This window comes from Balearica regulorum, chromosome 2 (genome assembly GCF_011004875.1).
Source record: "Balearica regulorum gibbericeps isolate bBalReg1 chromosome 2, bBalReg1.pri, whole genome shotgun sequence".
Lineage (NCBI taxonomy): Eukaryota > Metazoa > Chordata > Aves > Gruiformes > Gruidae > Balearica > Balearica regulorum.
In genome coordinates this window covers 123,781,259-123,808,242 of record NC_046185.1, presented here as the reverse complement: position 1 = coordinate 123,808,242, position 26,984 = coordinate 123,781,259, and the positions used below count along the sequence as shown (strand labels likewise).

Sequence of the window (26,984 nt, the reverse complement as noted above, 5' to 3'; positions counted from 1 at the left end):
CACCTCAATGTCCTTCTTGTGGTGAGGTGCCCAAAACTGAACACAGTACTCAAAGTCCTGCCTCACCAGCGCCAAGTACAGGGGGACGATCACTTCCCTAGCCCTGCTGGCGACACTGTTGCTGATACGAAAGAAGCTTCAATGAATCCTTAAGTCAGAGTTTAGAGACTGAGAATCAGTTCCAAGCCCTGATAACATATTTAGTTGTTGACCCGGTTACTCTTTCCTGACATTATGAGGGTATCTTTACATTCATAAAGATAAATATATTGAATATGTTTGGATATTCCACTGAAGGACATAATGTGTGTGCCTGTAAGACAGAGCAGCCTGCTGCTGTGTGGTCAAGGGCCAGTTGTTAAGCAGCAGTATTTCTCTGTAGGATTGAGCTTGACTAACTTTTACCAGGACTAACTTCTTTGCCAGAAAAAACTGTGACTTCATTTATGCCATTGGTACAACTAATTATGTTATGTGGGCCTACATAATTTGTTTTAATTGTAGAGCGCTAAATTATTTAATTAAAAGGTTGAACCACCATTACGGTGGACATTTAGACAAGCAGAATATGTTATATACAGAGGAGTTCTTCAGGGAGTCTGGCAAGTAACTAGACAGCTTTGGTCTCCAGCAAATCACCTGCTGCTTGGCTGAATTCAGTTAAAATGCATGCAAAAAAACTAAACCGGGAGGGGATGGGGAGGTTGGAGTGTCTGGAAAGACCAGGGCAAGCAGGGGTTGGCCAGGGCCACCAGTCACACTCAAGTCAACAGAGCAATTTCCCCTAGAGATTGTGTAGCAGTGAAGGAAGCGATGTGAAGTAGTCTGGCAAGTAAGATCAGGATCTGCCTCAAGAGGAAAACAGTAACAATAGAGGTAAGAAACTGCACGACTACCAAGAGCGGTGCTAGTCGAGTCAGCAAAGACACCAGTTAATTCCCCGACAGTTTCAATTGTCGTGCTACAGAACTCAGTGCCAAAGGATTTTGCAAAAAGTGGAGTGATCTGAACTAAAAGGCAGTTGAATAATTTGATAGTTGTGTATTAAAACTCATATGTGTTTGTGTGTAAGGTAAGAGAATGGCAAACAACTGCATCTTAGAAGAATCTGAGCATTCATCTTCTGCTGGCTTCAGGGAAGAACTCTCAGAGAGTCCGACTTGAATGAGGCCACTTTATACTTTAAATTAACACTTTTGATTAAAATCTATATAAATTTGTCTGAGTGAAGCTAGCCTGTGTAGGTATTTAAAACCCTTGTAGGTCTTTGCAGAACTGTAAGAATGAGTGCTTCAGGTTAATGTTAAATATTGACACATTTAGAACAATGCTACACAGCAGATGTCATCCCAACATGTGACGGCAACATTACAAAGCATAATGAATGAAGCGGAAGCAGCTCTGAAACACCCTGCTGTAACATTCTCATTAGCTCCTAATCCGTAAGGCAGGAGAATAGCCGGAGTACAATAGGGATAGTTGGCCTAATGTCTTTGGTGGGTTAGCACTCATAAGAAAACTATTGAATTCAATTCTCTTTCTGAAGAACAAGGAGAAGGAGCTGCAGAAAATCATGGCCTGATACAGGCACACAGACACTGGGGACACTCCTGTGTCTTTGCTCAAGTTAAGGAAAACACTGAGTTTTAGCAACAATATTGTAATGGCTTTCAATACAGTAGGTTGCAAGTGTACATTCTATGTCACCTATGTTCCTCACTGTTGGTTTTCTTCTAGAGAAAGCAATTTCATTTAAGTATTTTTTTTCTTTTACTTGAATGAAGACTTCAGAATTTAGCTGTGGGATTCTTAAATATGCCATTCTCATTCCCTAAGGCCTTTCTCCAGCACCGCTGCAGAGTCTGCACCCCGCTTCGCAATTTCATAATGCATGTTTGTGACAGGCATATCAAACCATCCAGTTAGTTTAGAATTGAGGTGAGAGAGTGCTTTAAATGTAAATTTTACTATAAACAGCGGAATAAAATCTTGCAAGCACATCCTAGCTCTGCCAGGAAGCAAAGCTATATTTAACTCATTTTAAAATTCGTCAAATACATTCTGGCTGATTCAGATCTTCGGTGTGTCTTTGAAGATAACACATAGTGGACATGTCACACAGTTAGTTGTGGGATTGGGCACATTCTGAGATTCTTATCAGTGTAGACATACAGTTAGGACTGGATTGCAGAAAGAAAAGTACATATAGATCAGACGGCTTAATATTGATACTTTATTTGAAGATTTGAACAGTATCTGTTGCATTCAGTTCAAGAGCTTTTTAAGAAGTGCTGTATATAAAGAGATTAGTGCCACACCAATGGCAAAATTCACATGCACTCATGAATTTTAAAAAAGATTGTCTTGTAGTGCTTAGGAGAGACAGTATTTTAGAGAAGCTAATACAATGTGTTGCTATAATAATAATTTGCAGAAACTTCAAAATGCACAGAAAAGATCTCTGGATATTAACAATATGCCATAAGAATTTAGCTGGGGCTTCTGTGTACAAAAAGAGAAACTCCCAGACATATCTTTCTCTTCCTTTATTTATCCTGTCTGGGATTGCACCTCCCTGTATCTTTGTATCCCTGTAAACTCAACTGCTGTTATTGGGTCAAATATAGACTGGAATAAATCTGTCAAATTTCATGCTTCATTTTTTTGTAGGTGTCATTACATAAGATCAATAAAATTCCAAAAGATTGTGTAGACCATGTTTGTATCTGTAACCACTACATATATGCTGCTATGGTGTCTCTTGACTATTTTTTGTAAGTACAAATAGGAATCTCTCAATTTTAGAAACCATGTGAATAGTTTGAATCTATCAGCAAGATGTTTGCTATTGCCTGTATTCAGATATGACCTGACTTTGAAGTTCGAGAGTGTAATTTTTAATAACTAGGTAATTCCTACCATTGCCTAAAATCCTTAATTAAAAGAAATAATAGGCTGTACACTAACCAACAAACACCAAAAAGGAAATTGAAACAGCTTCTAGTGTGGCTTTATGCATCTTGATTGTGGTTTTCTAATGCTCATTTGCCTTTGATTTGTTCTAGTATATGACTGCTGCTGCACCTATGCAAGGGACCTACATTCCCCAGTACACTCCTGTGCCTCCAACAGCTGTCCCTATTGAAGTAAGTTTATCTCCATCCATGAAAGTAAAGTGAAGGGGTTGCGGAACTCTGATCTGTTATGCCTCCTTGCACCTGTTGTTTGAAAGGGGCCTAAAGTTACTTTATGGAATGGTGGCTGGAAGCTTCCAGTTTTTGAAATTAGGACTGCACATTCCTTTCTCTTTTTCTTTTCTTTCTTTTTCCTTCTTTTTTCTCCCTCCTCCCCCCCCCCCCTTTTTTTTTTTAAATTATTTGGAAGGGCTCTTGTTTTGCATTTGTTTTGTTGTACAGCAGGACATGGAATAAAACATCAGTGATTATGACTATTTTTTTCCCCATGTACTTGGGAGGGAGATGGGAAGAGACAGGAAAACAAACCCAGCAGGCAGACCACGAACCCAAAAGAGATTCCAAGAAAAGAAGATTGCAAGAGGGTTTGATGCAGTCCTTAGCAAGTATAGGTAATTGCTGAAACATTTAGCCACCAGAAAAAGTGATTGAGCAATGGAAACCTTCCTCTTGTATATACAGACGTGGAGGATGCTGCACTGACTGAGTGCTTTTCATCCTTGAGGAAGGATTCGCTCCCTCCCTCCTTGGGGCTGAGTCATGCTGATGACAGTCTAATGAGTAAGTATTTACTCAACCCTGTAGACCACAAGCTGCCGGGAGAGCATCAGCTTGGCCTCCACTTCTGTGAAGCTTCATAAGAGCCGCTGAGCACAGCAGGAGGAGGGAGCCTTGGCATCCTCATCCCTGTGTGCTTCTCTTTGGTGCTACCCTCTTTTATTAATAACTTTTCCCCTACTCTGGAGTGATACGAGGAATGCCAGGGTCTCTGTATTTCTGTCTTCGGCTGTGTGGACTTTGGAGTTTGTGCTTTGAGGATGCTGAGTTAGTGGTACTGTTGGCATGGCTCCACCAGCAGCCAAGTGGACTCATCCTGGTTTCTCCTGGTTCTTTGCAATTACTGAGATGCCCAAATGAGGTCCCACAGCAAAGGCTGCTACTGTTCTGTCATACTGATCTGGTCATGTTTTAGTCTTTTTTGCCTCGGGATAATTTTGCCCTGAACCTTTTTTTTTTCCCAAATGGGCCATGGCTGCCTCTTTTCAATTGCCATTCTTAGGTATTAAACTGGGCAGATACAAATCCAAATTAAAAGGAGATGGTGGGATGGAGAGCGGCTCATACAGCAGTACTGGCTGCATACTGTGCTGGCCAGTGCAAATGAGAAATGAAGTTAATTCTTCCTGAGCCCTCCTCCCCATCACCCACTGGTATGTTCATGCCTGCTAAAGTAACATGATGTCATAATTATCTACTATAATAATCAAAAGATTATCTGAATATATAGCCTGTCTTGCTCTGATCCAGTGATGATGATTATTGTTAATGTTTATCTGTATTCATGTAGCATCATGAACCAGGACCCCACTATGCTGGATGCTCCACAAGCAGAGACCAAAAAATACAGTCTCTGCCCCAGAGAGCTTACAATCTCAAGATGAAGTGGACAAAAGCAGAAGGATAAAGACAAGGAAGTAGACAGAAAAAGATAATGCCGACAGTCTGTTAAGCAATAGATAGGAAGAATTTCTGAAAAATGAAACCAATATTTTTTAAAGATAATTTAAAATAAACTACCTGTTGTTTACACACAACTCAAATGAAAACAAAGCAAGTGCTTTGTGCTCCCTCTTCTGGCTCTGTTGTGTGCAATACAGTAATAAAGGATGTTCCCTGAAGAGACCTGCTAGTGTTAGTCATGTGGCCAACACACCAAACATGAGAGTAAAGGAAAGAAAATATAGCTTACTTTGAAAGCATACAAAAACACTTTAATACTATTCAGACTGTCTAAATAGGATAAGTAGTGCATAATGTTAAATTCACACGTATCAACTTTTGTGTCTCTACTTACCTATTCTTTTAGAAAATGTATAAATAAAATAAAACTTCATTAAGGCTTTGGCTTAACAGATAAAAGTCTTTAGTGTGAAGTAAATTTATTTTTCAAGGGAAAATGCATAAAAGCACTGTGTAGAGGAGTGCAGTATTTTTCTGAAGTGGCTAGAATTCTGTTGGATGTGTAGTAAAGCAGAGAGTGGTGGGCTTAGATTCTGCCTTTATCACATTGGAAATCAAACAAAATAAATGGGAACTCGATGTAAAGTTGAGGGAGGTAAGTGAAAATCAGAAGAGCCATACATGTGTTGTAAAAATGACAAGAGGTAAAATCCAGACTCCACTGAAGTCAGAAGTTTTGCCTCTGGCTTTGAGTGGACAGGGAACTGCCCTCAAAGGTGGAGGTATTTTCCGCTGCAGCCTGTGAGAGCAAAGTCCTGCAGGGGCTGGTACGATAAGGAAGCTTCTTGTTGCTGGATTAGCTCTCTAAAACTAATGGAGTTTGTTGTGTTAGCATGTGGTTCTGCTATCTCAAACTCTCTCAACCTCTAGAGAAAGAGAAGAATGGTGAGCTGGCGCTGAGCTCTTTTATGTAATTTGCTGCAGTGAGTAAAGTTAGTAAGTTTTTCATGTTCCATTTTGATTCCCTAGGGTGTTGTTGCTGATACTTCTCCACAGACAGTAGCATCTTCATCACAGGAAGCCAGTGGTCAACAGCAACAGATGACAGTGGAAACATCCAGTGATCATGCACCCGCATATTCTTACCAACAGTCTAAGTAAGTAGGCATATGCTTTGTAACCAGAAGGTTTTGTTTCTTGATTATAGTGGGCCAAATTCTGCTCCCCATTTCAACAATATAAATTCTGAGTAGGTTCGTTAAGTTCAGATGAATTCTGGATCTATATAGCAGTGTAATTAACAAAAGGTTTTGGCTGATGGCCTCACCTTGGCAAAATGTCCTTGAGTTCCTGCCTGCAATGATATTCCCACTAACTGTCTGCTGCTTTTCTGAACTCAGAAGGATCTCAACAACTGTGTTAACAGTCATCACACTGGGCTAAAGCAGCATCTGGTATCAGAGGTTAAAAAGAGGGCTTAAATTTTGCAGTGGTGAAAATATTGGCATGGTACACTGTAAAGGTTTCTCTCTGGAAGCGTAGCTAATGAAGCAGTATAAATTGCCCCAAGTTGGTATTTGTGATTCTGGAAAACTGGTGCACTGCAGACACTGAGTCGGCAGGAACTGGAAATGGAAGAAGAAGGGATAAGAAAGGGATGGGGAGAAGCATTGCTCTGTCTTTTTCCTGTCTTCTGCTCCTTTTGTTTACTTCCCATGGAATACCTTGGAAATTTCAAAACTTATACACTGACAGCTGGATCTGGAACACCTAAAGAGTCCCTTCATCTTCAGAATAATCCTCAAACACTCGTCTTTGCCACCATAAAACTGGTCCTCACAAAGGGAAGGTTACTTAGTGACACGGCACTCACCGGGACTGATCAATGTTGGACAGATTCTAGGAAGGAGACCAAACCCAGTCCTTTATTAACACATGTATAATGAACACAAGCATCACTGTGAAAAGATAATTACGCATTTTTTATCTTGGGGAAGGAAGTAGACAAATAGTCAGAGAAGAAATATGTTAGATATTTCAGTCAATGCATCATGACATAGTACTTATACAGGCATAAGATATGAGCTAGTATAGGAAAGATTAGAATTATACCAATCTGTCAATTGCTTTACTTCATTTTTGACCTCTGGAAGTGGCAGATGCATTTATTTGTCTAACATATGAGTAACAAATGGTTTCAGATCACACAATTTCCCTTTTTGACCACCATAAAACATAAGACCTCACTATTTCTTATGTCACACCCGTATTTTTTCTCTTTGTACATATTGCAAAAGCAAGTGTAATCATAAGCTTTTTGTTAATGCACCCAATTGGAGACATAGTCTATGCATGTGTATCCCTGGTAGCCATCAGTCTCTCTAGTACCTGTAAATAAATGATGGCAAAATACTTCTAGAATATAATGGGGAAAGAGAGAAATATATATGACCATACTGTCCTGTTGGCTTGTTTTGATGATGGTGTTCTGTAGGAGTTTGGAGTTGACCATTCCCGTGGTCCAGTTCCAGTTCCCTTTCGCTTAAAGCAGAAGGACTTAGGCTCAGAAGCCCTCATAAGGTAGCTGTAAGCAGTGGATTCTGGCATTTTTCCCACATAGGAGGGAACTACATTGCGATTCTTTGTTGAAATGGGTGCTGTGTTTCTTGCCAGTGTGGTAAATTCCCACCTTCTCTGAGAATGAGATCCCTCATCTTTCCTTGTCAGCTACTGCCTTTTTGCAATGATGGATACACTTCTAATGGCACTGGCATTTACTTTCGGAAGATTTTCTTTCTTTTTTAATCACACAGGCAGATCCACTACAGATTTTTCATTATGATTATTTCAGTATGTTTTTCTAAAATGTGCCCTCTATTTATGTCTGCCAGTTGCAGGCAGAAATGCAAAGTGTGGGACGCTGTAGAAACAAACCAAAATATACACAATCTCTGTCTTAAAAAAACCAACTTGTGCCAGAATATTTCAGTAACCTTTAGTATAAAACCAAGTGAAGTTATTTTGTAATTAAAATATAATTTTATTAATCTGCTCTTGGAAGGGCTCATTTATTAAGAGTAAGCATCGTGCCCAATATACAACAGCTGTTTTCAAAGCGAGATGAGAGGAAGTAATTAGCATGACCGGACAATGATTTTGTGAGATATAGGCAAAGGAAAAGGAAGACACTATCAAATTATTTCATAGGAGCTGATCGGTCAGGAAAAAAGTTACAAGAATGTATTTCACTATATTTATTTTCTTTGCAACAATCATGAAATTGCAGGCAACGAAGGAGAGGCACTCAGAATGAACCGGGTGGTATAAGGACTTTGTACTCTCTTCGTTAATAAAAATAAACCATGAGACTTAAAATTTAAGTTCCACCTTTTTAAATGGCGTACACGTTCTTTTACTTAATGTGCTGGCTGCTGTACTTATGGATCCCACCCATAGATGTTCAGAAACGATAACTTCATATCAAAAACCTGGCTACCTATTGCGTAGCAATATAGGAGAAACAGCCCTTGGTTTCCGCGCAGAGGACTCTAATTTACGAGGAAATCACCTTAATTATTTTAGACCCATACTCTATTTTCCTTTAATTTTGCACATAAAAGTGAAATCTATAAAGTGGACATAAATGGAGATCGCTCCCCCGAAAAGCATACTCTCTTACCTCTAAGCAAAACTCTGCAGGACAACGTACTCTGATTTTAAATGTGGAAGGAATTATGGTTTTTCTGGAGACTTTTGTGGGCAAACTCAATGTGAGGTCAGACTAGTGTGTGTGCTGTGACCCTTTGGTGGAATTGGTCTTTCACACATATGGTGGCCACTGGATCAGAGGGGCAGTAAAACCTCAGGAGGTGAGCAGTCCAACTTGACTACTCCTACTGGAAGATATGCATAGAAAACCCTTAGAAAATACTTGATTCTTGCCTGCCACATAAACCTGTTGTTACATTCAAAATATTAATTTTCAGGCTTCACGCAATGAAAAAGTCCTTTGGTAAATTTAATATTTAAAATTGGAGTTAGTTTTATGTTTACCATCCCAGAGAAATAGTTCTGTGGCAAATGTTATGTCATCAACATTCTTCACAATTTAACTCCTAGTATTAAAATTAATTTAAAACTAAGCAAGGCAAATGCATTAATGCTTGCAAAAGGAAGGGTGATGGATTTTCTTGTGTTGAACTTTGGTTGGAACGGGATTTTTTCCATGCAAGTTTTGAGGACTGCAGAAAAAGCAATAGCTAACCCTTAGTGATAGTCCTAGACATGAAACAGCGCTTCATGTAAGTTCTAGGTCTCCCCAAAGATCTCATATAGTCTTGCTAAGGTAAGTTTGATGTGACGTATCTTTAAATGACATGAAACCTCAAAAACACAACATGAGAGTTATCTTCCGTAAGAAAAAAGTTGATAGTTTAGCTTATTCTCTGTGCTATATTTAGAAAGATTTGACAATATATGGTCAAAAATTATATTTTTCTAATTAATATTATCTTGAATGTTTCTACTACGTTAGCTATAACTGGCTCATTAAGCAGACTGCTCCACAGCCTAACTGTTCTCACCATCAGAAAATGTGTTCTTTTTAGCAAATTGGATGTATCCTTTTATTGTAATCTTATCCTTCGTTTTATTATTAGTATCCAATATAAATAGTGCCACTTATTATTACGAAAATATTCACTCTCTCATTGTATTACTCTTGAAATATTTACACAGTATTAAGCCATGTATTCATCTCATTTCAGTATAGTTAAACTACCCATTAAGCATAGCATTAAAAAAAGTAAATTCATCTGCTTAGGATGTGTTAACGTCCCCAAAGCAGGAGTTCCCTATTTCTGCCTGACTATTTTCAGCTTAGTGGTGGTATCGTATTTAAACAGCTGCAAAGTTAGTTTAGCTTGGATAACTTTTAAAGGGAATTGGGTCGAAAAAAAGGAGAGGAGCCTATTTCAAAGTTGTTTTGACTTAATGACCACTTTAATTCAATTGTTTTTACAGACAATAAACAGGACTGAAGAATGTCGGTCTGAAATCTTTGCCTTGAATGGAGAAACTTCACTGAACAAGAAGTTGGCTTCCAGTTTGCACAGGCGTCAAATGAATGCTTTTTTTTTTCTACCTTTCCCAACGAAAACAAAACAGTGTTTTTATGTGCTGTGCAAATGGTTCCGTCATGTAGTCTGACAATTGTATTTTTTGCCTTTTTTTTTTTTTTTTTTTTTTTTAAACTAAAGGAAGAACCCAGAGGAAAAATGCTGGGTTGACATTTCATCTGGACGAACATTTGAATTCAGAATTTACCTGGAGGTGTAGCTAGATTATCTTTTTTTTTTAACAGAAAAACTGATGATGTCAAGAGGGAGCAAGTTGAGATGAAAACCAATTGTCTTCCTCGAAAATTAAGCTACTCTTTTTCTCTCATTTTATTTTTCTTCTTGTTTTAAATCTAGAGTGTTTTTTGGGGTTTTTTTTGTTTGTTTTTTTGGTTTTTTAAAGAAATGTTTAGGTAAGGTTTATCTTGAATCTTAATTGCCTTAATTTTAAGGACGTCAAAGGCTCTCAAGGCAAGCTGTCAACGTCTTGTTAGAAAACCCGAGAATGAATTGAAACTGCTCACACCGGTGCTGGTGCAGAAGTTTAATAGACTGAGTTTTTGGGGTGAACAAAAAATAAACTGTACAGTTTAAAAGAAAATGATTTTCTTCTTTTGAAGAAAAGTTGATGATAAAGGAACTGTGGCAACTGAAAGGATTGGAAAAATGCTGGGACTTTTATGAACTTTGTCTTAAGTGTTGACAGAAAAAAATTCTAGAAGGCTAAAGCATTTTACAGTAAAGTTATTGAATTGAGAAAAAAACTTGCTGCATTATAGAGAATGCAGGGTTTTTTTCTTGCAGAATGCAGATTTTTTTATTTACAAAGCGTGATCGCTAGCAAAAGCATTAGTGCTTTTTATCTGCAGTCTTTTTTATGAGCTTTAAGAAGTTTTTAGTCTGCTTTGCTTGTCACATTGCAAAAACCTAGCTTAAGAGCATTAAAAAAAACTTAAGTAGATAGGAGCTTATGGTCAAAAAAGTGCAAAAAAAGCAATAGATAGAAGAAATTGTTGACAATTTCTGTAGTCTTTCCTAGTTGTGAACAAATGCAGCCTATGGATGGCCTATTTTATACCAAAGATGAAGTGACACCCTAACGCAGTCCAGAAGATAGAGGTTTTTTTCTTTTTTTATCTTTATTTGACCTACATGGCCGGACCAGTTCTTACTTTCTTGTTTGTTTAAACTATCTTCCACTGGTGTTTTACATACTGCATACATTTATAGTGGAAATTTCAGAGTAGTTGGTATTAGAAGCTTGTTGATGGTATGCTTTGGAGAACATCCCAAAGCATGGGGGAGTGGGTTACCAACTAATCTGTCCAGGTGGGCTTTACTTTTGATGAGTTTTTATGTTAAATTGCCTGATCTTTGGTATTTCTACTGAAACAACAGTCTTCCTTCTGAATTCCAACATACCGCAGATTCATTTCTTCACCTCAGTCTTTGTCATCGTCCAGCATGCATAGCCACCTTAATTCTGCGTTTGTTTTTCAGTGATGGGTTTGAATTGCCAGTTAGATGCAAGAGAAAGCAAACCTGATCTTTGTTCTCATTTTAGCTCTCCCATACAAGCAGAAATGTTGAAAATTACTTAGTATTGTCATGCAGGCAGGAAGTTAAAAATTATTCTTCTCTGCTATGATTTCTGTTGTCTTAATATGTTGGCTGACAATCACTAATTAGTACGATTAGGCAAAAAAAGACACTAACTAAATTGAATCCACTGAAACCTGGTTTAGGAACGACACATTTTCTATTGAGAAATCTTGATTATGGCTCTTACATTTTTCCAAACAAACGAACAAACAGAAAAGGTGAGAAGCAAGTCAAAAGATGATTTTTTTCCTTAAGGAGGCAGAAGAGAAGCAGCATTTAAATATATACATACATACACATATTTATATGTAAAAGTTAAACCAAACATTTTTAAACTTTCCTCCGTCCAGAAGAGAAGGGAAGCTTCATCACATTTATTGTGGTGCATTAGAGACAGGGTATCCATTAAAAGTAATGAAATTAAAACATATATATTGGATCAATCTGATTCAGCTGCCCAATTCTAAAAAGAGATCTGTGTTTCCCTAACCTGACTTTTTGGGGGAAAAGAACACAATTATTTTTTTAAATTGATAAAACAAGATCATATTTTTTAACATAGTGGGGGGGAGGGGGTTTCCCAAGTAAATGGCTGCTAGATATGCAACATAGAAAAGAGAGAAGTGGGAGTTCACGTGGTTCTTCACCATAGGAAGAGGGCCTGATTTTCAGAAGTGGTAAAACTTCTGCTTTCTCCAGAGTAGTTATTGTTAGTCAGCACTTCTGAAAACCAGATGATGCCAAAGTTAAAGAACAACAACATCCACAACATGTTTTCGATTCAGGAAAAAAAAAAAAAATCTCTTTCTGTTTCACATGCTGTCTCATTACTTGTTGCTTTTTGAGAGTGGCACTTGACTTTTGTCCTTGGATAAAGGTTCCCTCTTTCTTTGGAGGGCATATGAGGGAAAAAAATCGATCTAGCCTTATTTTCTTCCTTTCTACATGTACTTTCTTTCTGTCTGTCTCTGAATTCTTTATACAAATAGAGATAACCCCAGGCACAAGTCAGTTAAATATGAAATAAACACATTTGTTTGTGTTAGTTCTAATGCGACACACAAAAAGTCTCATTTACTATCAACAATGAGGCTACAAGGTAGCTACCATGTGGCTGATGAATATGCTGAGGTACCTTCTTGTTTCTATTCAGAACTCTGCTGCTTTATTTATACATTCAGAAACATTTTTCTTATTTTTTTCAGCGAAGTTAAACAATCTCAGTGGTTTTTATTAAGCCAGACAGGCAACACGATATCACGATGCCTGTCACTTTAAAGTGTTTTAAGTGCATTCTGTATTAGAATTGTTCCCTTTTTTTTTCCATGCTATGATGTTTAATAGTGTTTGAAATCAAAAGAAACAAAGCAAAGAAGTAGAGGAAGAAGAAGAGGAAAGAAAATGGATCCCTTAAATACAATTGATCATCTTACTGATCCCCAAAAAAACAGTGAACTGGTACTTGAATGGTCTATGAGTTCTAAAGAATGTGAGCCTTGAGTATAAACAGTCATAGATCATAAGGTAAGAAAAAAAAAACTTACTTGGAACATACAAAATGCTCAGAAAGTGGTAACTTATTTGTAAAAGTTAAAGATGAGATACAAGAGAACAGTGGAAGAGCAACACACTTGCTGCATGGGTGTTGTCATAGGACAGGAATACTTGGTGGCCTCTGAAATCTAAAACTGTTTTTCTTTATGTTCTGGCTAATAAGATTTTTTGGAAGGTTTATTATTATTATTATCCATTTGAGTTTCTGTTTTCTTTTTTATTTTTTTTTATTTTTTTTGAAGACCTGAATTTGTAAAGTCGATACCTATGTCTGTCTTACCAATTTAGCTTTAAATATCAGGAGGGTTCCTGAAAGGTTGCAGAAACAACTCTAGAAGTCTGAGGCAATGGTGCCTGGCCCAGAGGTCTAGAGGTAACATCAAATCCATAAGCTGAACTGCGTATGTACTTTCCATCACACCTGAATTCTTGTAAATAGTCGAATCTGGATGTTCAGGTTTGGTATTTTTGTTTTTACCTTAAAAGACAAATACAGAAGGGGTGTCAGAAAAATATGAATTATGGCTAGAAATTCTGAATACCTGGGCTTATTGCTTAACATTGAGAAAAAAAAAAGAAAAAGGATGAAGTGGAACTGCAGAGAGTATTATATTTGCAGGTGCTGACCCGAGCGTAGATCAGGGCACTGAACAGTCTCGCTTTTCCCAGTGCGATTGCTGAGGGGCTCTTCTTCCTATCTGGCTCTACTGCTGGTTTTGTAAGCACTTTTCACCTGTGACAGTCAGGCCTCAAATTGTGAATGTCCTCTTCTTGCCTTCCAGCGAAACAGACTCTTGAAATGTCCTTAGCTTGTGCTTACTTGTATAGTTCTGTTTACCAAGAGACTGCCTTGGTTGTGTTGGTCAAGTAATCCACCGTAATGCAGAATGAGGCATATTTGAGAGCAATTGCATCACATTGTATCATCTTCTGCCATGGATGCATGCCCAACTGTGGAAGATAAAGGCTGGTGATTAGAGAAGTGAGGGCGTAAACTTTCAATGGGCAATGGGCTGAAGCATTCGAGTGGATTTTTACTCAAGTAAAAATCAAATGGAGGGTGTTATTTATGTATGTATGTGTACCAAAACTCAGCAAATTTGAGGAAGCCTGCGTTGTAATAAAGTTTATTTTTAATATGTCATAGTATTTGGATCTATATTATGTTGTTTATGGTACTGAAGGATGAGACTGATACTGAGTGTTTAACGAATTGCCATGCTTCATGATTTTAAGCTTGATGGTGCTCCTCATGCTGCTTCATTTTAATGCTGAGGTTGACATGAGCAAAACAGGTTTAGGCAGACTCGCTGAACTCCACCTATAGCAAGAGTCATGCTAAAGAGTGATAATGTGCTTAAAGTAATGAATCAATCCGTTTTTAGTGATGAGACCAAATGTGCTAGTTGAAGATAGTGATGTTTGATACACACATGGTCAACAGTTCCTTTCAAAACTTTATTTAACATGAAATTGGTCCAGATATAAAAGAAGTGCCCTAGGGTAAGGGATTTTCCTGGTCTTTCTCGGTAGCCCATGTGAACTAAGAAAACAGTCACGGTGTGATGGAAATGCAAAACAGAAAACAACAGAAATGCTGACATTTGGTGTATTAGTCTTTTCTGTTTGATGACGACTGACTCTAGTAACGATGATTCCTTTCATTTCTAGTACACATACACACAATCGCGCACGCACACTTTCTCAGAAGGAGGGCTGAGTGAGCGGCAGACTTCTCCTCTCCCTCAGTTGGAGCAGATTTCTAGAATCTCAGCAAGCAGCAAAGATGCAGCGTAAGGAGAGTTATTTTCCCCTTAAAAAGAGCACCAACTTTTTCTATATTGCTCCTGTCACCCACATAGGCTAGAGCGCTGTATGTACCCCAGAGATTTATTCACCTTTGTGCCTCAAAGCAGGCAGAAAGATCCTTTCTTCTCCCCTTTAGTAACGTGCTCTTTGTTACAATTAAACAGAAAAATTACGAGAGAAAAGCTGTAAAAAATAAATCCCAGTGTTGGTTTAGCTTTCCATGATGAGAAGAACTCTTGTGTTCATTTTAGTTGTTCAGTTCAGTTGTTAATTCCCCAACAGCGACAGCTGAGTTCTTTCACCTTAATAAAAATGTGTAATGAAGTGAAAAAATGTCAGCCTTTGACAGGTTCACTAATCCGTTTTTCCTTGTAGGGCCAAAGCCTGCAAGGTGTAAGCACCTTCCAAGATCTGGATCTGTTGTCCGTAAGAGAGTATCTGCCCAAAATTAATTTTCTGCCTTTAAGTGTCTTTCTCTTGGATAATAATTTTATGAATTTGGCAAAATTTACAGTCAGTTATATTTTTAAAAAGCCCAAAAATACAGCCTAGAGAAGAGAACATGATGTTTATGTAACTAAAGTATTATTAAATATGCTGTATTCCAGAGTGGAAGAAAATTCTGCTATCTTTTGGAGGCAAAACAATTTTATGTAAAACCAGGAAGCGTACAGAATCCATATAGGAATTTTTAATTGTTTTCCTTTTTAAAGGAGAATCAAGAGATTCTGTCTGTAGGAAAAATCAAAGCAGCTTTGAAAGCAGATGAACTTCCTATCAAGAAAAAATGCATCACACAAATGGGATAGAGGTTCGTTAAAGCCCTTACAGACCTCACTGTAGCCAAAATGTAGAATACAGAACCTCTGTGATACATTAAATTATGAATCTTATTTATATGGGCATCTGTGTGCTGATGTCTCAGAATGTCTTTGAAAGATCTGTACTGCTATGATTATTTTTTTTTTTAAATGTTTTCCATTTGTACCACAATCCTAATAGCTGCCATTTTCCCACTCCTGGGGCTTTCTGTAGATCAGTGGATGTTAGGTTTAAACTTCTGTTTTCTTTGATGAAGCTTTCAATAAAAAAATAAAGAAAAGAGCTGGGTGACTCTGTGTTCTTACGGCACCTTTCTGCAGAGGCTTCCCGAGGCCGGGGCTCTTGTGCTGAGCACAGAGGGAGCGGAAAGGCTTTGCAGCAAAGCCTGCCTCCTCCGCGTCTTCACCAAATGGAAGGAGAGCATCGGAGAGACAGGACGGCTCTGTTGCCCTGTCAGCGGCACAACCACCCGCGTGTCGGGAGTTCAAATACAGAAGAAAGTTTTTCTCACCCCAAGACTGAGTGTTTAATACGAACAGGTATCAGCTGTCCGGGCTCTCAGCTGGGCTCACCTGCTAGAAGAACATCGCCTCTGTTTCTGAGGCTTATTTTAAAGAGTGACTTCAGGGCAAAAGTTGCCACGCAGAAGACAGAAAAACTTTATTTACGGAATAAGTACAGCCTAGGCAGCGGTAGTGCAAGCCATACTTCATCTGGAAAGGGAAATGGAAAGTAAATTGCCTCCTTGGCCACATCTCACAGGGAACAAGAAAGCTATTTGGCGCGCTTCCCCATGGCTGCTTCAGTCCACGACCCTCATGTTGTCCTGTGCATTTCTCCCCACGAGGGCCGTTTCTGTGATGAAGGCGAGGGTGGGCTGGAAGAGTCCAGTAACTCTCCTCGCAGCCAAGGAGCTTTATTCACAGACTGGAAATCACTGAGTGCTCCTTTTTACCTACCAGGAGCATGACTGTCTCCTCCAGCACTAAACATGTTTTGTGGGATTGCCTGCACATTTTCCTTTTCATTCTTTCTGCCCAATGAAATACCCACAGGTGAGCTTCTCGCTCCCTTCAGCCTAACCATGCAAGCCCAAATACATCTTTAGAGGATGGAGGAATGGGAGGAGGAAGCGGGTGAAAGGGTCTTTTTCAACTACGCCTATGCTGAAATGTCCATTGCTGCTCATTGTGAAGATGGTGAGAGAAGGAGGAAGGCAGGAGGCTGAAGCTACAGCCTGGCACGCTGAGAGGTAGCTGAGGAGCCTGGGGAGAGCAGCAGAAAGTGGGACACTTTGTCCCACCGACACAGGTGGTGCTACGGTGGTTTATGGCTGATGCTCTGGCATTCACATTCATCTATGTCACTTCCAGGATTGCTCCGTTTCCAAGATCATTCCACTTTGGGTTCTGCTAACGAGGGTATCACTAACAGCTGTGGTGTTAGTGGGTTTGGGTTTGTTGTCTGTCAGTCGGTGGTCCATGTGCATACAGAACCAGGCTAAGGGAGTTTTGCATCATCTCCCACAGAAATGCAGGTAAGGAGGATTTCTCCTCTCATCCTTGTCCCACCATCAGTGTAAAAAAAAAAAAAAAAGTTAATTGATAAATTACATGATTGTATTTAACACTAACTCCCCTATCTACACGATAGAATTAAAATAACAAGGACAAATGGGCCTTTGCAACGTGTGATGTATGTTGTCTCCAGAGGGAGATGGTTGTGTTTATCGGTAATCTGCATCTGGAGTGGAAGTCCATGACTTCCATGTGGAGAAAGCCACGTGCTCTGATTATCATTCCCCCAGATTTCAGGCAGAGGGGGAGAAGAAAACCAACAGCTGGTGTAGAATAAACTGAGGATAATTCCACACTTACCACATTTAAATACATTTTGTCTTATTTTGGGTGACCAGAGATTGCAAATGGAGAGCAAGATCTCAATGTGCCAATAATGATCAGCAAACACAGAAGCAAAGGTTCAGGAGGAGACGGGACTGCAGCAGAAGTTTCTGAAAGTGGCAAACAAACTGAGATACAAACCTAAGTGCCCGACTGTTGGTAAACTTATTGTAGCCCTTCTCCGTGCCTTGGCTCCTTGCCCCACCATTGTCAGTCTGGTCTTCAGGAGAAGACTCTACACTATGCAAAAGTCTTCATTTGACTTAGCAGAGCAGAAGCCACAACGGTAACTAATGGCTGGCAGGAGCGGTCCTGAGGCTGCACGCAACGGGATGATTTTGCCAGGCGAAGAGAAAGCCTGCCTGGCGGGGAGCGTGCTGCCCGGCACATCCAGACAGGCAGGCTGCAACGGCCCGCTGCTGCACGCGAGGCAGTCCTGTCGATGGGGAGCAGGCAGGAGACACGCAGCTCTCCGCTCAAGTCCTCCCAGAGCCAGCAAGGTTTGTTTACCGTTGTTCCAATGTTCCTGAAGAAATCTGCTTTGGGGGAGAGATGCTGTGAGCAAACCACTTCCTTCCGTTAAAAATGTGTACATTTAAACCTCTGCCAAAGGCGTGCTCACTTTTATCAGCTTGCTTTGCACTGGTACATCACTGAACCTATCTGGAGGGACATAAATGATAACTAAATAATCTACTGGATGTGGGCACCTCTTTAAATGGAGGAATTGAAAGCTGATCTAGTTTAAATGATGTAGCTGATTTTTAAAGTTGAACAGACTTGGGTTTTTAGTGTGGCTAGCTGAGGCCTTAAGCTCTGCTGCACTGAAATATTGCTGAAAAATAGAAGTGTCTGAGAAAAAGATAGAAAGCATGATTTGCACCTATTATTTGACTTATTTCACCATTTGTTACCAGGCAATATATTCTCTATCTTGTGTGGAATTCAGCCTTTGGTACACAGCCAACTGACATTTGTGTAAGCTCCTTGAACATCATTCCTGTGGGATCTAATCCCACATTTTTCACTCAGAAATCATTTCCTCCTTATTAACAGTTGTGCTACGCCACAGAGCAGCCCACTAGGGTGCTCTCCTCCTCAGGTAGAGCAACTTCTACCCAGTGCCGATCTCATATGAAATGCTCCGTAGTGAAACTCAGGCTCCTCTGAGCTTTTTACACGTGATCTGATTATTTTCTAGTTAATCTTGGTGGCATGAGAAGGAGATGCTTGGCCACCATTGAATCCCTTTTTAGTACAGAGGAGGAGGCAGAAGCAGAGTAGACAGATCTCATCAGCTGATACCAAGACACAGCAATCATTAGCTGGAGAAGAGCAAGGAAGAAATTGATTGAGGAAGATAAAGCAATAGAGAAATCAGAATTCTTTAAAACTTCCCTCACTCTCTCTTTCTCTTGCTTGGGAGGCACGCACAGCCAGCCAGCAGAATTAAAACTGTGCACGTGCCTTCTCAGGTGCAGTATGCGGCCATCGGCATAGCTAAATGTCCGTGTGTCTCCCTGTTCGTAACATCCACCGCACGGGGAACAGAACTGAGTAAGCCATCAGGAGCAGTGGACACCTGATCCAATGCTTCCTTTATCAGCTTGTGCTGCAAGTTCCAGCAGTGAACGGTTGTCTTAACAACCACCCCAAGTCTGGCTTTCTTGCTGTAGAGGTGAGTCTTCAAGAGACCCAAAAAGTTACCACTTTTCTTTTTCAGAAAAGTATTTGACTTTTGTAGTGTGTCTTCCCTGTTTACCAACTGTGTCTTTTCAGTATTACATCCCATGCATGCTTCCAAATGCACAAATAAATATTTGTTGGATTGACACACAGAGGCCCCAGCCTCTGCTGGATACTGCGCAAACACAGAAAGAAGACATGTTCTGCTAGGCTTATGAGGTGAAGGAAAAATGATCCGCTTAATCCATTAAGTGATTCATACTTCTACTAGAGCCTCCGACACAGCTGAGTACAGTGGGCTTCACTGTTGCTGGTTACTTTTCACAGCAATAGCTGGCTATAGGGGATGGCTTTCCAAAGTGCATTTCCCTTATTCACATATTGATTGTACTCTGAGGACTTGGGGATGTAAACAGCTGTTTGCACATGACAGGTTTTGGAGAATATCCAATCCTTTTTTTTTTTTTCCCCAGAAGAAAACATGCTCAGAAGAAACATGTAGTGCTGTTTAGAAAAATACAGTTACCCAGTAGTTTCAGGTGGTGAAAGCACTGCCGTCAAAATCATCTTGAGGTGTATGATTCACCCCTGTGCAGATCTGTATGGCTTGGATGAGATACTGCTTCAATCCAAAAAAACTTACGTTGGAGGCCTGACCGACCTTTCAATGCTGCTGAAGCTTTGAGCTTGCTCTGACTAGTGATGAATATTGTTGAGCAATGACTGAGACAGGATCCTCATGGCAGGGTTGTTTCTACTACACAAGACACTGAATTGTCTTTGTAGAAGAGGGCCTCACCTAAACATAGCCTAGATGGGAAACAGTTTTCTTTAAGGACTTGTGCAATGAGGTAGCCATAAAACTGTCCCTGCTTTTCTTACTTTTGCATTGGGGGCAGGGTTGCATTGGAGGTGTTTTCTGCAAATCACATTTTCTCCTTGCTTTCCCTTTGAACGCAACCCTTTTGGTGCTCACTGCACACTGGCAACAGCGTCTGTGTTCCTAATGAGGAATCTGCTCCCTCACAGAGACATGAGAGGCTCCTGGACAAAGAAGGTTTCCTTCCACATCAAGGACTGCTCTGGGCTGCGGCAGTGGTCCTTCCATTTGCCAGCCCTGGCTGCATGAAATATGTTTATTACGGTCATATGTTTCAGCTCTTGCAGCCAACTCCTCCTGACAGAAAGTATAAGAGAACAAGTCCTCCCTGTCCCCTCTCCACCAGAAAAAAAAAGGTGTCAGAAACTTCCTACAGCTGTGGTGACCCAGGATCAGGGAACTGCAAAAGCAAAAATCTCTGCTCCGCGGCTAAATTCTGGTTTATTTTATTACAACTTCCTTCTCCTCCCAGGCCACTTCCAGCTCATTTATCTGTCCCATCCACATGTCACATCCTGTCTGGCATACAGAGTGCGAGCTTTTTGAGGTGATTGCCATTACTCGCCTACACACCACCTTAGGAGAAACCTTCAAAAAGTACCCAAGGCATGAGCGCCAAGCTATAACCACATTGGATTCTCTGCTGGGACTTCTTTGGTTATTTCTTCCCAAAGCATATTATTTTTTATTAGGCTTGGAAAGAATTCTCATAAAAAAATAGGGATTTGAACATCAAAGAACACTGTGGTAATGCAGACTGTTTACCTGAGAGAACCAGGTCATCTTCTGAGTAGGAGTATTGAAGGCTGTAGCTAATTGGACAAAAAGGGGCAAAAATAGACAAACTTCCCAAAAAGAAGAGGCAGGAAATTACCTCCCCTAACCTGGAAGAGACTTTGCAGGCTAGTGAGGCTCTGCCCCATTTTGCCTCTCCTTGGAGGCACCTACAGTTTAGGAAGGTTGAGGTAGACCGAGCCTGAGCTGCGCTTGGGAATGAATTAGCAAATAATTTTGATTAATTCTGCGCACAGATAAAAGGGAAAGGACTGAAGCAGGATGGATGGCTGAGGTGCACGCGGGCTGCGAGGGAACAAGGAAACTTGAATGTCAGATAGCAGGACATCAATGCCTGGCCCAGAAAATTGTCTCCTCCTCAACACGGCACAGACAAGCATTCACTTTATCAGTACCAAGGGCTCAGAAACATGGGATGAAAAATTTTATAGCAGGATTGCTTTTCCCAGTAGTGATATCTACAATGACCCAAAATAAATAATTTACAAAATAAAGCCCCAGTCCCTTTCCTCCTCCAGCTACTCGCTGCCTGCACCCTTTCTTTTCCAAGAAAGATGGCATAGAGGTAACTTAATTTAAAATAAAAAAGCTTAAAAAAAAGCAAAACAAAACCCTAAATTGAATTACTGCAGAGGGTAACGTAAAACTGCACCCTAAAATGGCTTACTTCCTAAATTAAAAAATAAGACAAAAAAAGGAATTGTACATTCTTTAAGACTGACACTTGCATGATAAGTTTGTTTGCAGACTAAAGTTCTGATCAGAGGCAAGAAAGATGGCTGCTTTCAGTCCTCTGCAACGTTCTGCTTGCTTTTGCCCATTCATAGAATGCCATTTAAGAAAGGCACTGTGCTGTGGATATCAATCTATGTTCATGTATATAAACAGACCCATGATAATTTTATGAGCTAGGGACTCTCTTTAGCATTATCATCAATCTTCTTTAAACCCTGACCTATCCTCAGAACTCGAACGAAAAAGCAAACTGCTCAGCTGACAACTTGTTTCTCTCTTTCCACAACACTTTCGGTAATAAAAACTGCTTAGTACCAAGGCATATGTGTAAAACGTGCCTGTACATTTGATCCGCCTCACTGCATGCCAACGCGAACTCGAGGGCTTGTGTTGCCCTCATTTTTAACGGCTGCAGGTGCCATTTGGTGCAACAGACCCAGCGGAGCGATGCGGTCTATGGAGAATAAAAAGTACGTGAGTTCAAGTCTCCAGACAGGAAAAATGATCTCTGTGCAGAGGTCAGAGAAAGACCTAAGTAGGGGACTCTTCTCCCCATAATGAGCAACAAAAATACTTCTCCGTCCTCTCCCATAGCTTTACTTAAGAAGCCTCCGATCCTCCTTTCCTTGCAATACACTTCATTACTCCTTTTGTCCGCACAGTAGCCCGCTGCAGCGCTGTCTCCATTTCCCACCAAATGCAGATCTATTCAAAAGACTTGGGGTTCCTATAGGTATTGAGCACTCAAAACACAGAACGTCAGTAACGGCTGAGTGCGTGCTAGCAGAGCTCGGTCCAACGAGGCACGATTCCACCCATGGCAGCTGGCTGCTCTAGTAAAACTCTCCCAGGCTCGTGAAATAACTGACATGAAAGTGGTGTTTGGAGCAAGAAACGGAACTCATTTTTCAATTGACATTAAATAGGAAATCATTTTAGTGTCAGTTGATACTGCCCAGGCACATTTTTGGTAATTGCTCAGAAAAAAGCAATGGAAATACCTACGAGGTGTGTTAAGAATGAAGCCAGAAGCAATGTGTGAGAGGTGCCAGCTGAACGCTACACGTAATGGGAAGCTATGGAATTCAACCACAGAAAGTAGAGAGCAGCCCAGAAGAATCACACATGGAGGAACCTAGATTACACCTTTGAGTAGAGTGCAAATACACAGGAAAGACAGAGGTGATTTCAGAAGTGTGATGCATGTGGGAGTGTAAGGTATTCTTGTGATTTTGAGGTACTGAGGAATAAATGCTACCGTATATCCCCTCTTGCCTCAGCTGTGAAACGCTTCTCATCCTATTCCTTCCCTCCCTGTTGGCTAATACAGCATCCATATGTGACTTGGTTTGGGTTTGGGATTTTTTTCTTATTTTTTACTCTCATGATATTAGATTTCACTTCTACATCCAATTACAGGGTTTGGAGGTTTTCTCGAGCGTTTTGGTCTTACTTTTTCCATATTATATTTTGCAACATTATAATCACTTCAGAGATCCATTCCATTATGCACAAAATCACATGACATTCCTACATTTTTACAAAAAAAAACCCCACTGAAAGAGACCTCAGCTAGACCCATAGGATAAGCATATTTTAAAATATGGAATCCCCAAATCCCCTAAGGATTTTTCAGCTGTATCTCCCTGACTGTCCTTGAGGCTCCAGGTGAAATTACAGTGGTTCCCCTGCGTTAGCCCGAGGCAGAGGTGGATATCTAAACTTGCAAGGCAAATAGTACCAAATCCCAAGGTGTATATTCTTTGCCGTTGATTGCCTAAATACTTTCCAGACCACCAGACGCCTGCTTTCCGCACTCTGTGTTTGTGCCACTACCTTTGAGGAGAGTTTATTGTTGAGTGAGGATGTGCAGCAGCACCCCAGAGAAAAGCACACGCTGCAACTGCAGGTGATAACGCTCCTTTATGAACCTGCAAAGAAATCACCGAGGCTAAAAAGCAACCTCCTTCCCTGCTCCCCAAAATTGTGAGACCTTCCCATTTACTCTCAGCATCTTCAGTCAGACGTCGGTTCAGATGCATGTTCGTAAACAAATTGTCTTCAAATGACTTTTTCAAGGTTTTATGAGGAAATGAATCAGCTCCCTTGTTAAATTCCAATTCTATTTTACGTTCTGGTTTTCTTATAGCCACTTATGTCCCCCTCCCATCATAAAGAGAAGACAACGTTCCCGAGAACTACAAAGGGAGCACGAGCATGTTCACAGTTTGTAATGTGTTTGTTTATCTGTTAAGACTTGCTTTTTATAAATCTTTGCTATTTTCCTGCTGTAACTCTTCGTAGCAGAACACACTGCTCTCTTATTTATTCTTGACAGATCCTGCATAAATTTATAGTTCTGCATCAATAATAAGAGTCATTAATCATAGTAACAATGCACATCACGGGGTCTTCCAGACGTTCACCACGGAACTTGTTGAACTGTCCTACAAATGAACCCCCCACACACGCTCTCAGTCATTATTTCTGGGCTTAAACTGAAAACAAGGAGCTTGGTTAGAAAAACTGGGAGAAAAAAGGATAATTTTCTCCCAATGGATTTTAATGATGGGGGTGGGGTTGGGAAGAATCTCAGTTACAGGAAGGTAAAAAGGGCAAACTATAGTTATTGGGAAAGGGTTTCATTTCTGTAGTAAATGAAAATTTGTTTTTGAACAACTCCTAGACAGCCAAAATTATGGACAAAGATGTCGTTAAAAATATACAAAAACTGTTCCCAGAACAGCCATTGCTTTTGTTTAGCTTCTATTCTTCTAACAACTACATTAGCCAATAAGAACAACTTCCCCATATTCATCGTTTATTTACATAAAGGAAAGAAATAGCAGGAGGAAAGTAATCTAACGGATTAGAGCAATGGACAGTAAATCCAATTCTATACCCAGTAAAGTCAATAAGAATTGTTCTGCTGAGTTCACTGGGTACAAGGAGAAGCCTGTGATTCAGACATCGTAATCTAAGCAATGAGAAACAAAGGAACACAAGAGCAAAAAGCAAGGATTGCAGAAATCAGGCAATGGCAGAAACAGAAGTCATACATTTTAACTTACTTTTTTTTTTTTCTAATTGAGCTTTGAGAGCACATTTTGACGATGCTATATTTTGGAGGGCAAGCAATAAATTTAATTTGCCAGCTATAAAGGTGGTTTAGCCACAACTCAAGTCCTAAAGTCTTATCCAAGATTTTGCTCCCTCTTTATCAAGAAAAACTGCCATTGGCTTAGGATGTCATCTCAGCAGGGATGGGATTATTGGTTAGTTATATCACCTTTCTTCCCCACTGCCTTTCCATCTGCTTTATGGAGAGAGTTTGATGGCTCTCAGGGAGGTGGATGGAGCCTTGAGAGAGCCTGAGGAGGAAGGGGGGAAGTGATAGACGACCGCTGAATGGGCAATGGGTAAAGAGAGCCTGGGGAAGGAGAAGGAAGGAAGAAGAAGTGTAGGTGGCACATTCGCCTCAGCTGATGAAGCCAATTATCAGCTGGTATAAGGACTTGTATTTGTGGTTGTTCACCTACGTACTTACAGTCTCTGCTTTCCAGAGTATTTTCTTCGTGACACACTTTAACAAAATTTCCCACCTTTTCTGAAACGTCCCAGATGATCATCATTTGATTGACCGACGCGTTTCAGGATTTTCATCTGAAAACAAGAAAGCTGAAATAGGTTAAGCTACCTTTAAAAGAGTATGAGCAAGATACAATGTCACCACTCTTACTGATGAACATTTCCACCTTTCTGTTTGTTTGTTTGGGGTTTTGGGTGGGTTTTTTTGTTTTGTTTCTCTACAACACACTGGTTTTGCTGCCTTTATTTCTGCCATGGAAGCCTTAACAATGTTATGCCTGATCCTTAGGCCTCAGTAGAACTGTAAATACACAGTTACAAGTACATAATAACACTGTATAAAAGAATATTCCCAAATGACCGAATTTTGCATAACCTAGTGAAGAATTAGACCTTACTCTTATTGGGCAGGCTCCCTCAGGCCTCTGTCTGCTCTGATGTGAGTGCTGTCCTTGAAGATGAAAGCTTTCTCTTAGAAAGTAACTAGTCCATTTATAGGTTGGAGTTTTTCCTTCAAAAACTGAAGGGAATTTTGAGAAAGTCAGCCCGAATTCTTCAAATAAAACATGAAGACTGCCTTCCTCTGCCTCTATGGCAAACACTAATCCCAAGTAATCTTTAAAATAAATGATTGCTTATTATTGTCTGGGAAGCCCATTTCTATCCCAAGAACTGCACCTACTGAGAGAAATGGAGACAGCTCATGCCGGCTGAAGTTGACGAGCCATCAGAAAAAAGCATTTCATGTAAATATTCACTTGCTGTAAACAGGCTCACTATGAGATGCAGACGTTGAAGGTGTTTGTTCTTCCGGTAAACCTGCAAGACTCCAACCCACCTACCTCAGACAGAATCAGGGATGGAGACACTTAGAAATGTCAGGGAGTCTCTACATTTTTCCATAACCTGTTTAAGCTTTTTGTGGTTTAAAAGCTCATCAGTGACTGCTGATCCATATCAATGAGCGTGACAGTCTGGGACAGTCAAGGTAAGCAGCTTTAGTTTTTGAGAGAGACTGGAACTGATTGGTTTTTGATGAACACTGTGGCTTCTATAAATCATATGGATCAGTCCTTCCTTCTTTTGAGGTTTTATTCATTCCTTTCTTGTTTTAAGGATACCTACACTCGTATTTTTTAACATACCAGTAGAGTTGCTGCTGACTTCTTTCCACCAGATGGCACCACAGACTGTAATCCATAGCCACTAGCTATATGTGTGTGCGTGTATATATTTGTACAAACGCGTGTGTGGGTGAACATAGGCATAGGCATGCATTCGTTGGTGTGAACGTATGAGTGCTAGGCACCTACAAACCTCACCAACTTTACTTGTCTCTTATCTCACCACAGAAGGAGGAGAAAGACCAAGTGACACCTTGCATTGAGACCACGCTAGAAATAGTGCTTCTGTATTTGACACATTCGTGGTACCGGCACTCTGTGCTATTTAAAATAAAGATGATTAGAGAGACAATGCACATTATGAACTTTTACTTTCTAGCACAATTTATGGTAGCCACTTTCTTCTCAGTTCCAATACCTGCTGCATGGTCCTTCTGAAATTGAGTTCAGTCGTTGAAGGATTATTCATTGGAATCCAAATTTGAAATCTTTTCAATCCAAGCGTTCCACATTGCAATACAGGCTGTCCACCTAATGCTTTAGTAGCAAATGGAAAGGTAATGCTTCTTCTATCCTAACTGGTTGGGATAACTTTCTTATCTTAATTTGACTCTTCAATAGTTTGATCAAACATTTTCACTGTAAGAATACTATAGAAGTCTGAAAGATGAGCAAAAATGAACACTGCACACAGAAAAGTAATTTTAAAAGAAATT

General features: G+C 40.1%; 1 protein-coding gene across 5 annotated transcripts in view; it reads left to right on the top strand.

Moving 5' to 3' along the window:
* Positions 1 to 9,898, top strand: part of RBMS3 (RNA binding motif single stranded interacting protein 3) — a 715,580-nt gene extending 705,682 nt beyond the window's left edge. For 3 of the 5 annotated variants that reach the window (XM_075745772.1, XM_075745774.1, XM_075745775.1), the window contains 3 exons: positions 3,066 to 3,146; positions 5,685 to 5,812; positions 9,678 to 9,898. In XM_075745772.1, coding sequence (XP_075601887.1) covers positions 3,066 to 3,146; positions 5,685 to 5,812; positions 9,678 to 9,684 — 216 coding nt within the window. In that variant the 3' untranslated portion in view covers positions 9,685 to 9,898. Of the gene's footprint in view, positions 1 to 3,065; positions 3,147 to 5,684; positions 5,817 to 9,677 lie in introns of those variants that run through there. The other 2 variants (XM_075745776.1, XM_075745777.1) reach the window with 1 other exon arrangement.
* The last annotated feature ends 17,086 nt before the right edge of the window (positions 9,899 to 26,984 follow it).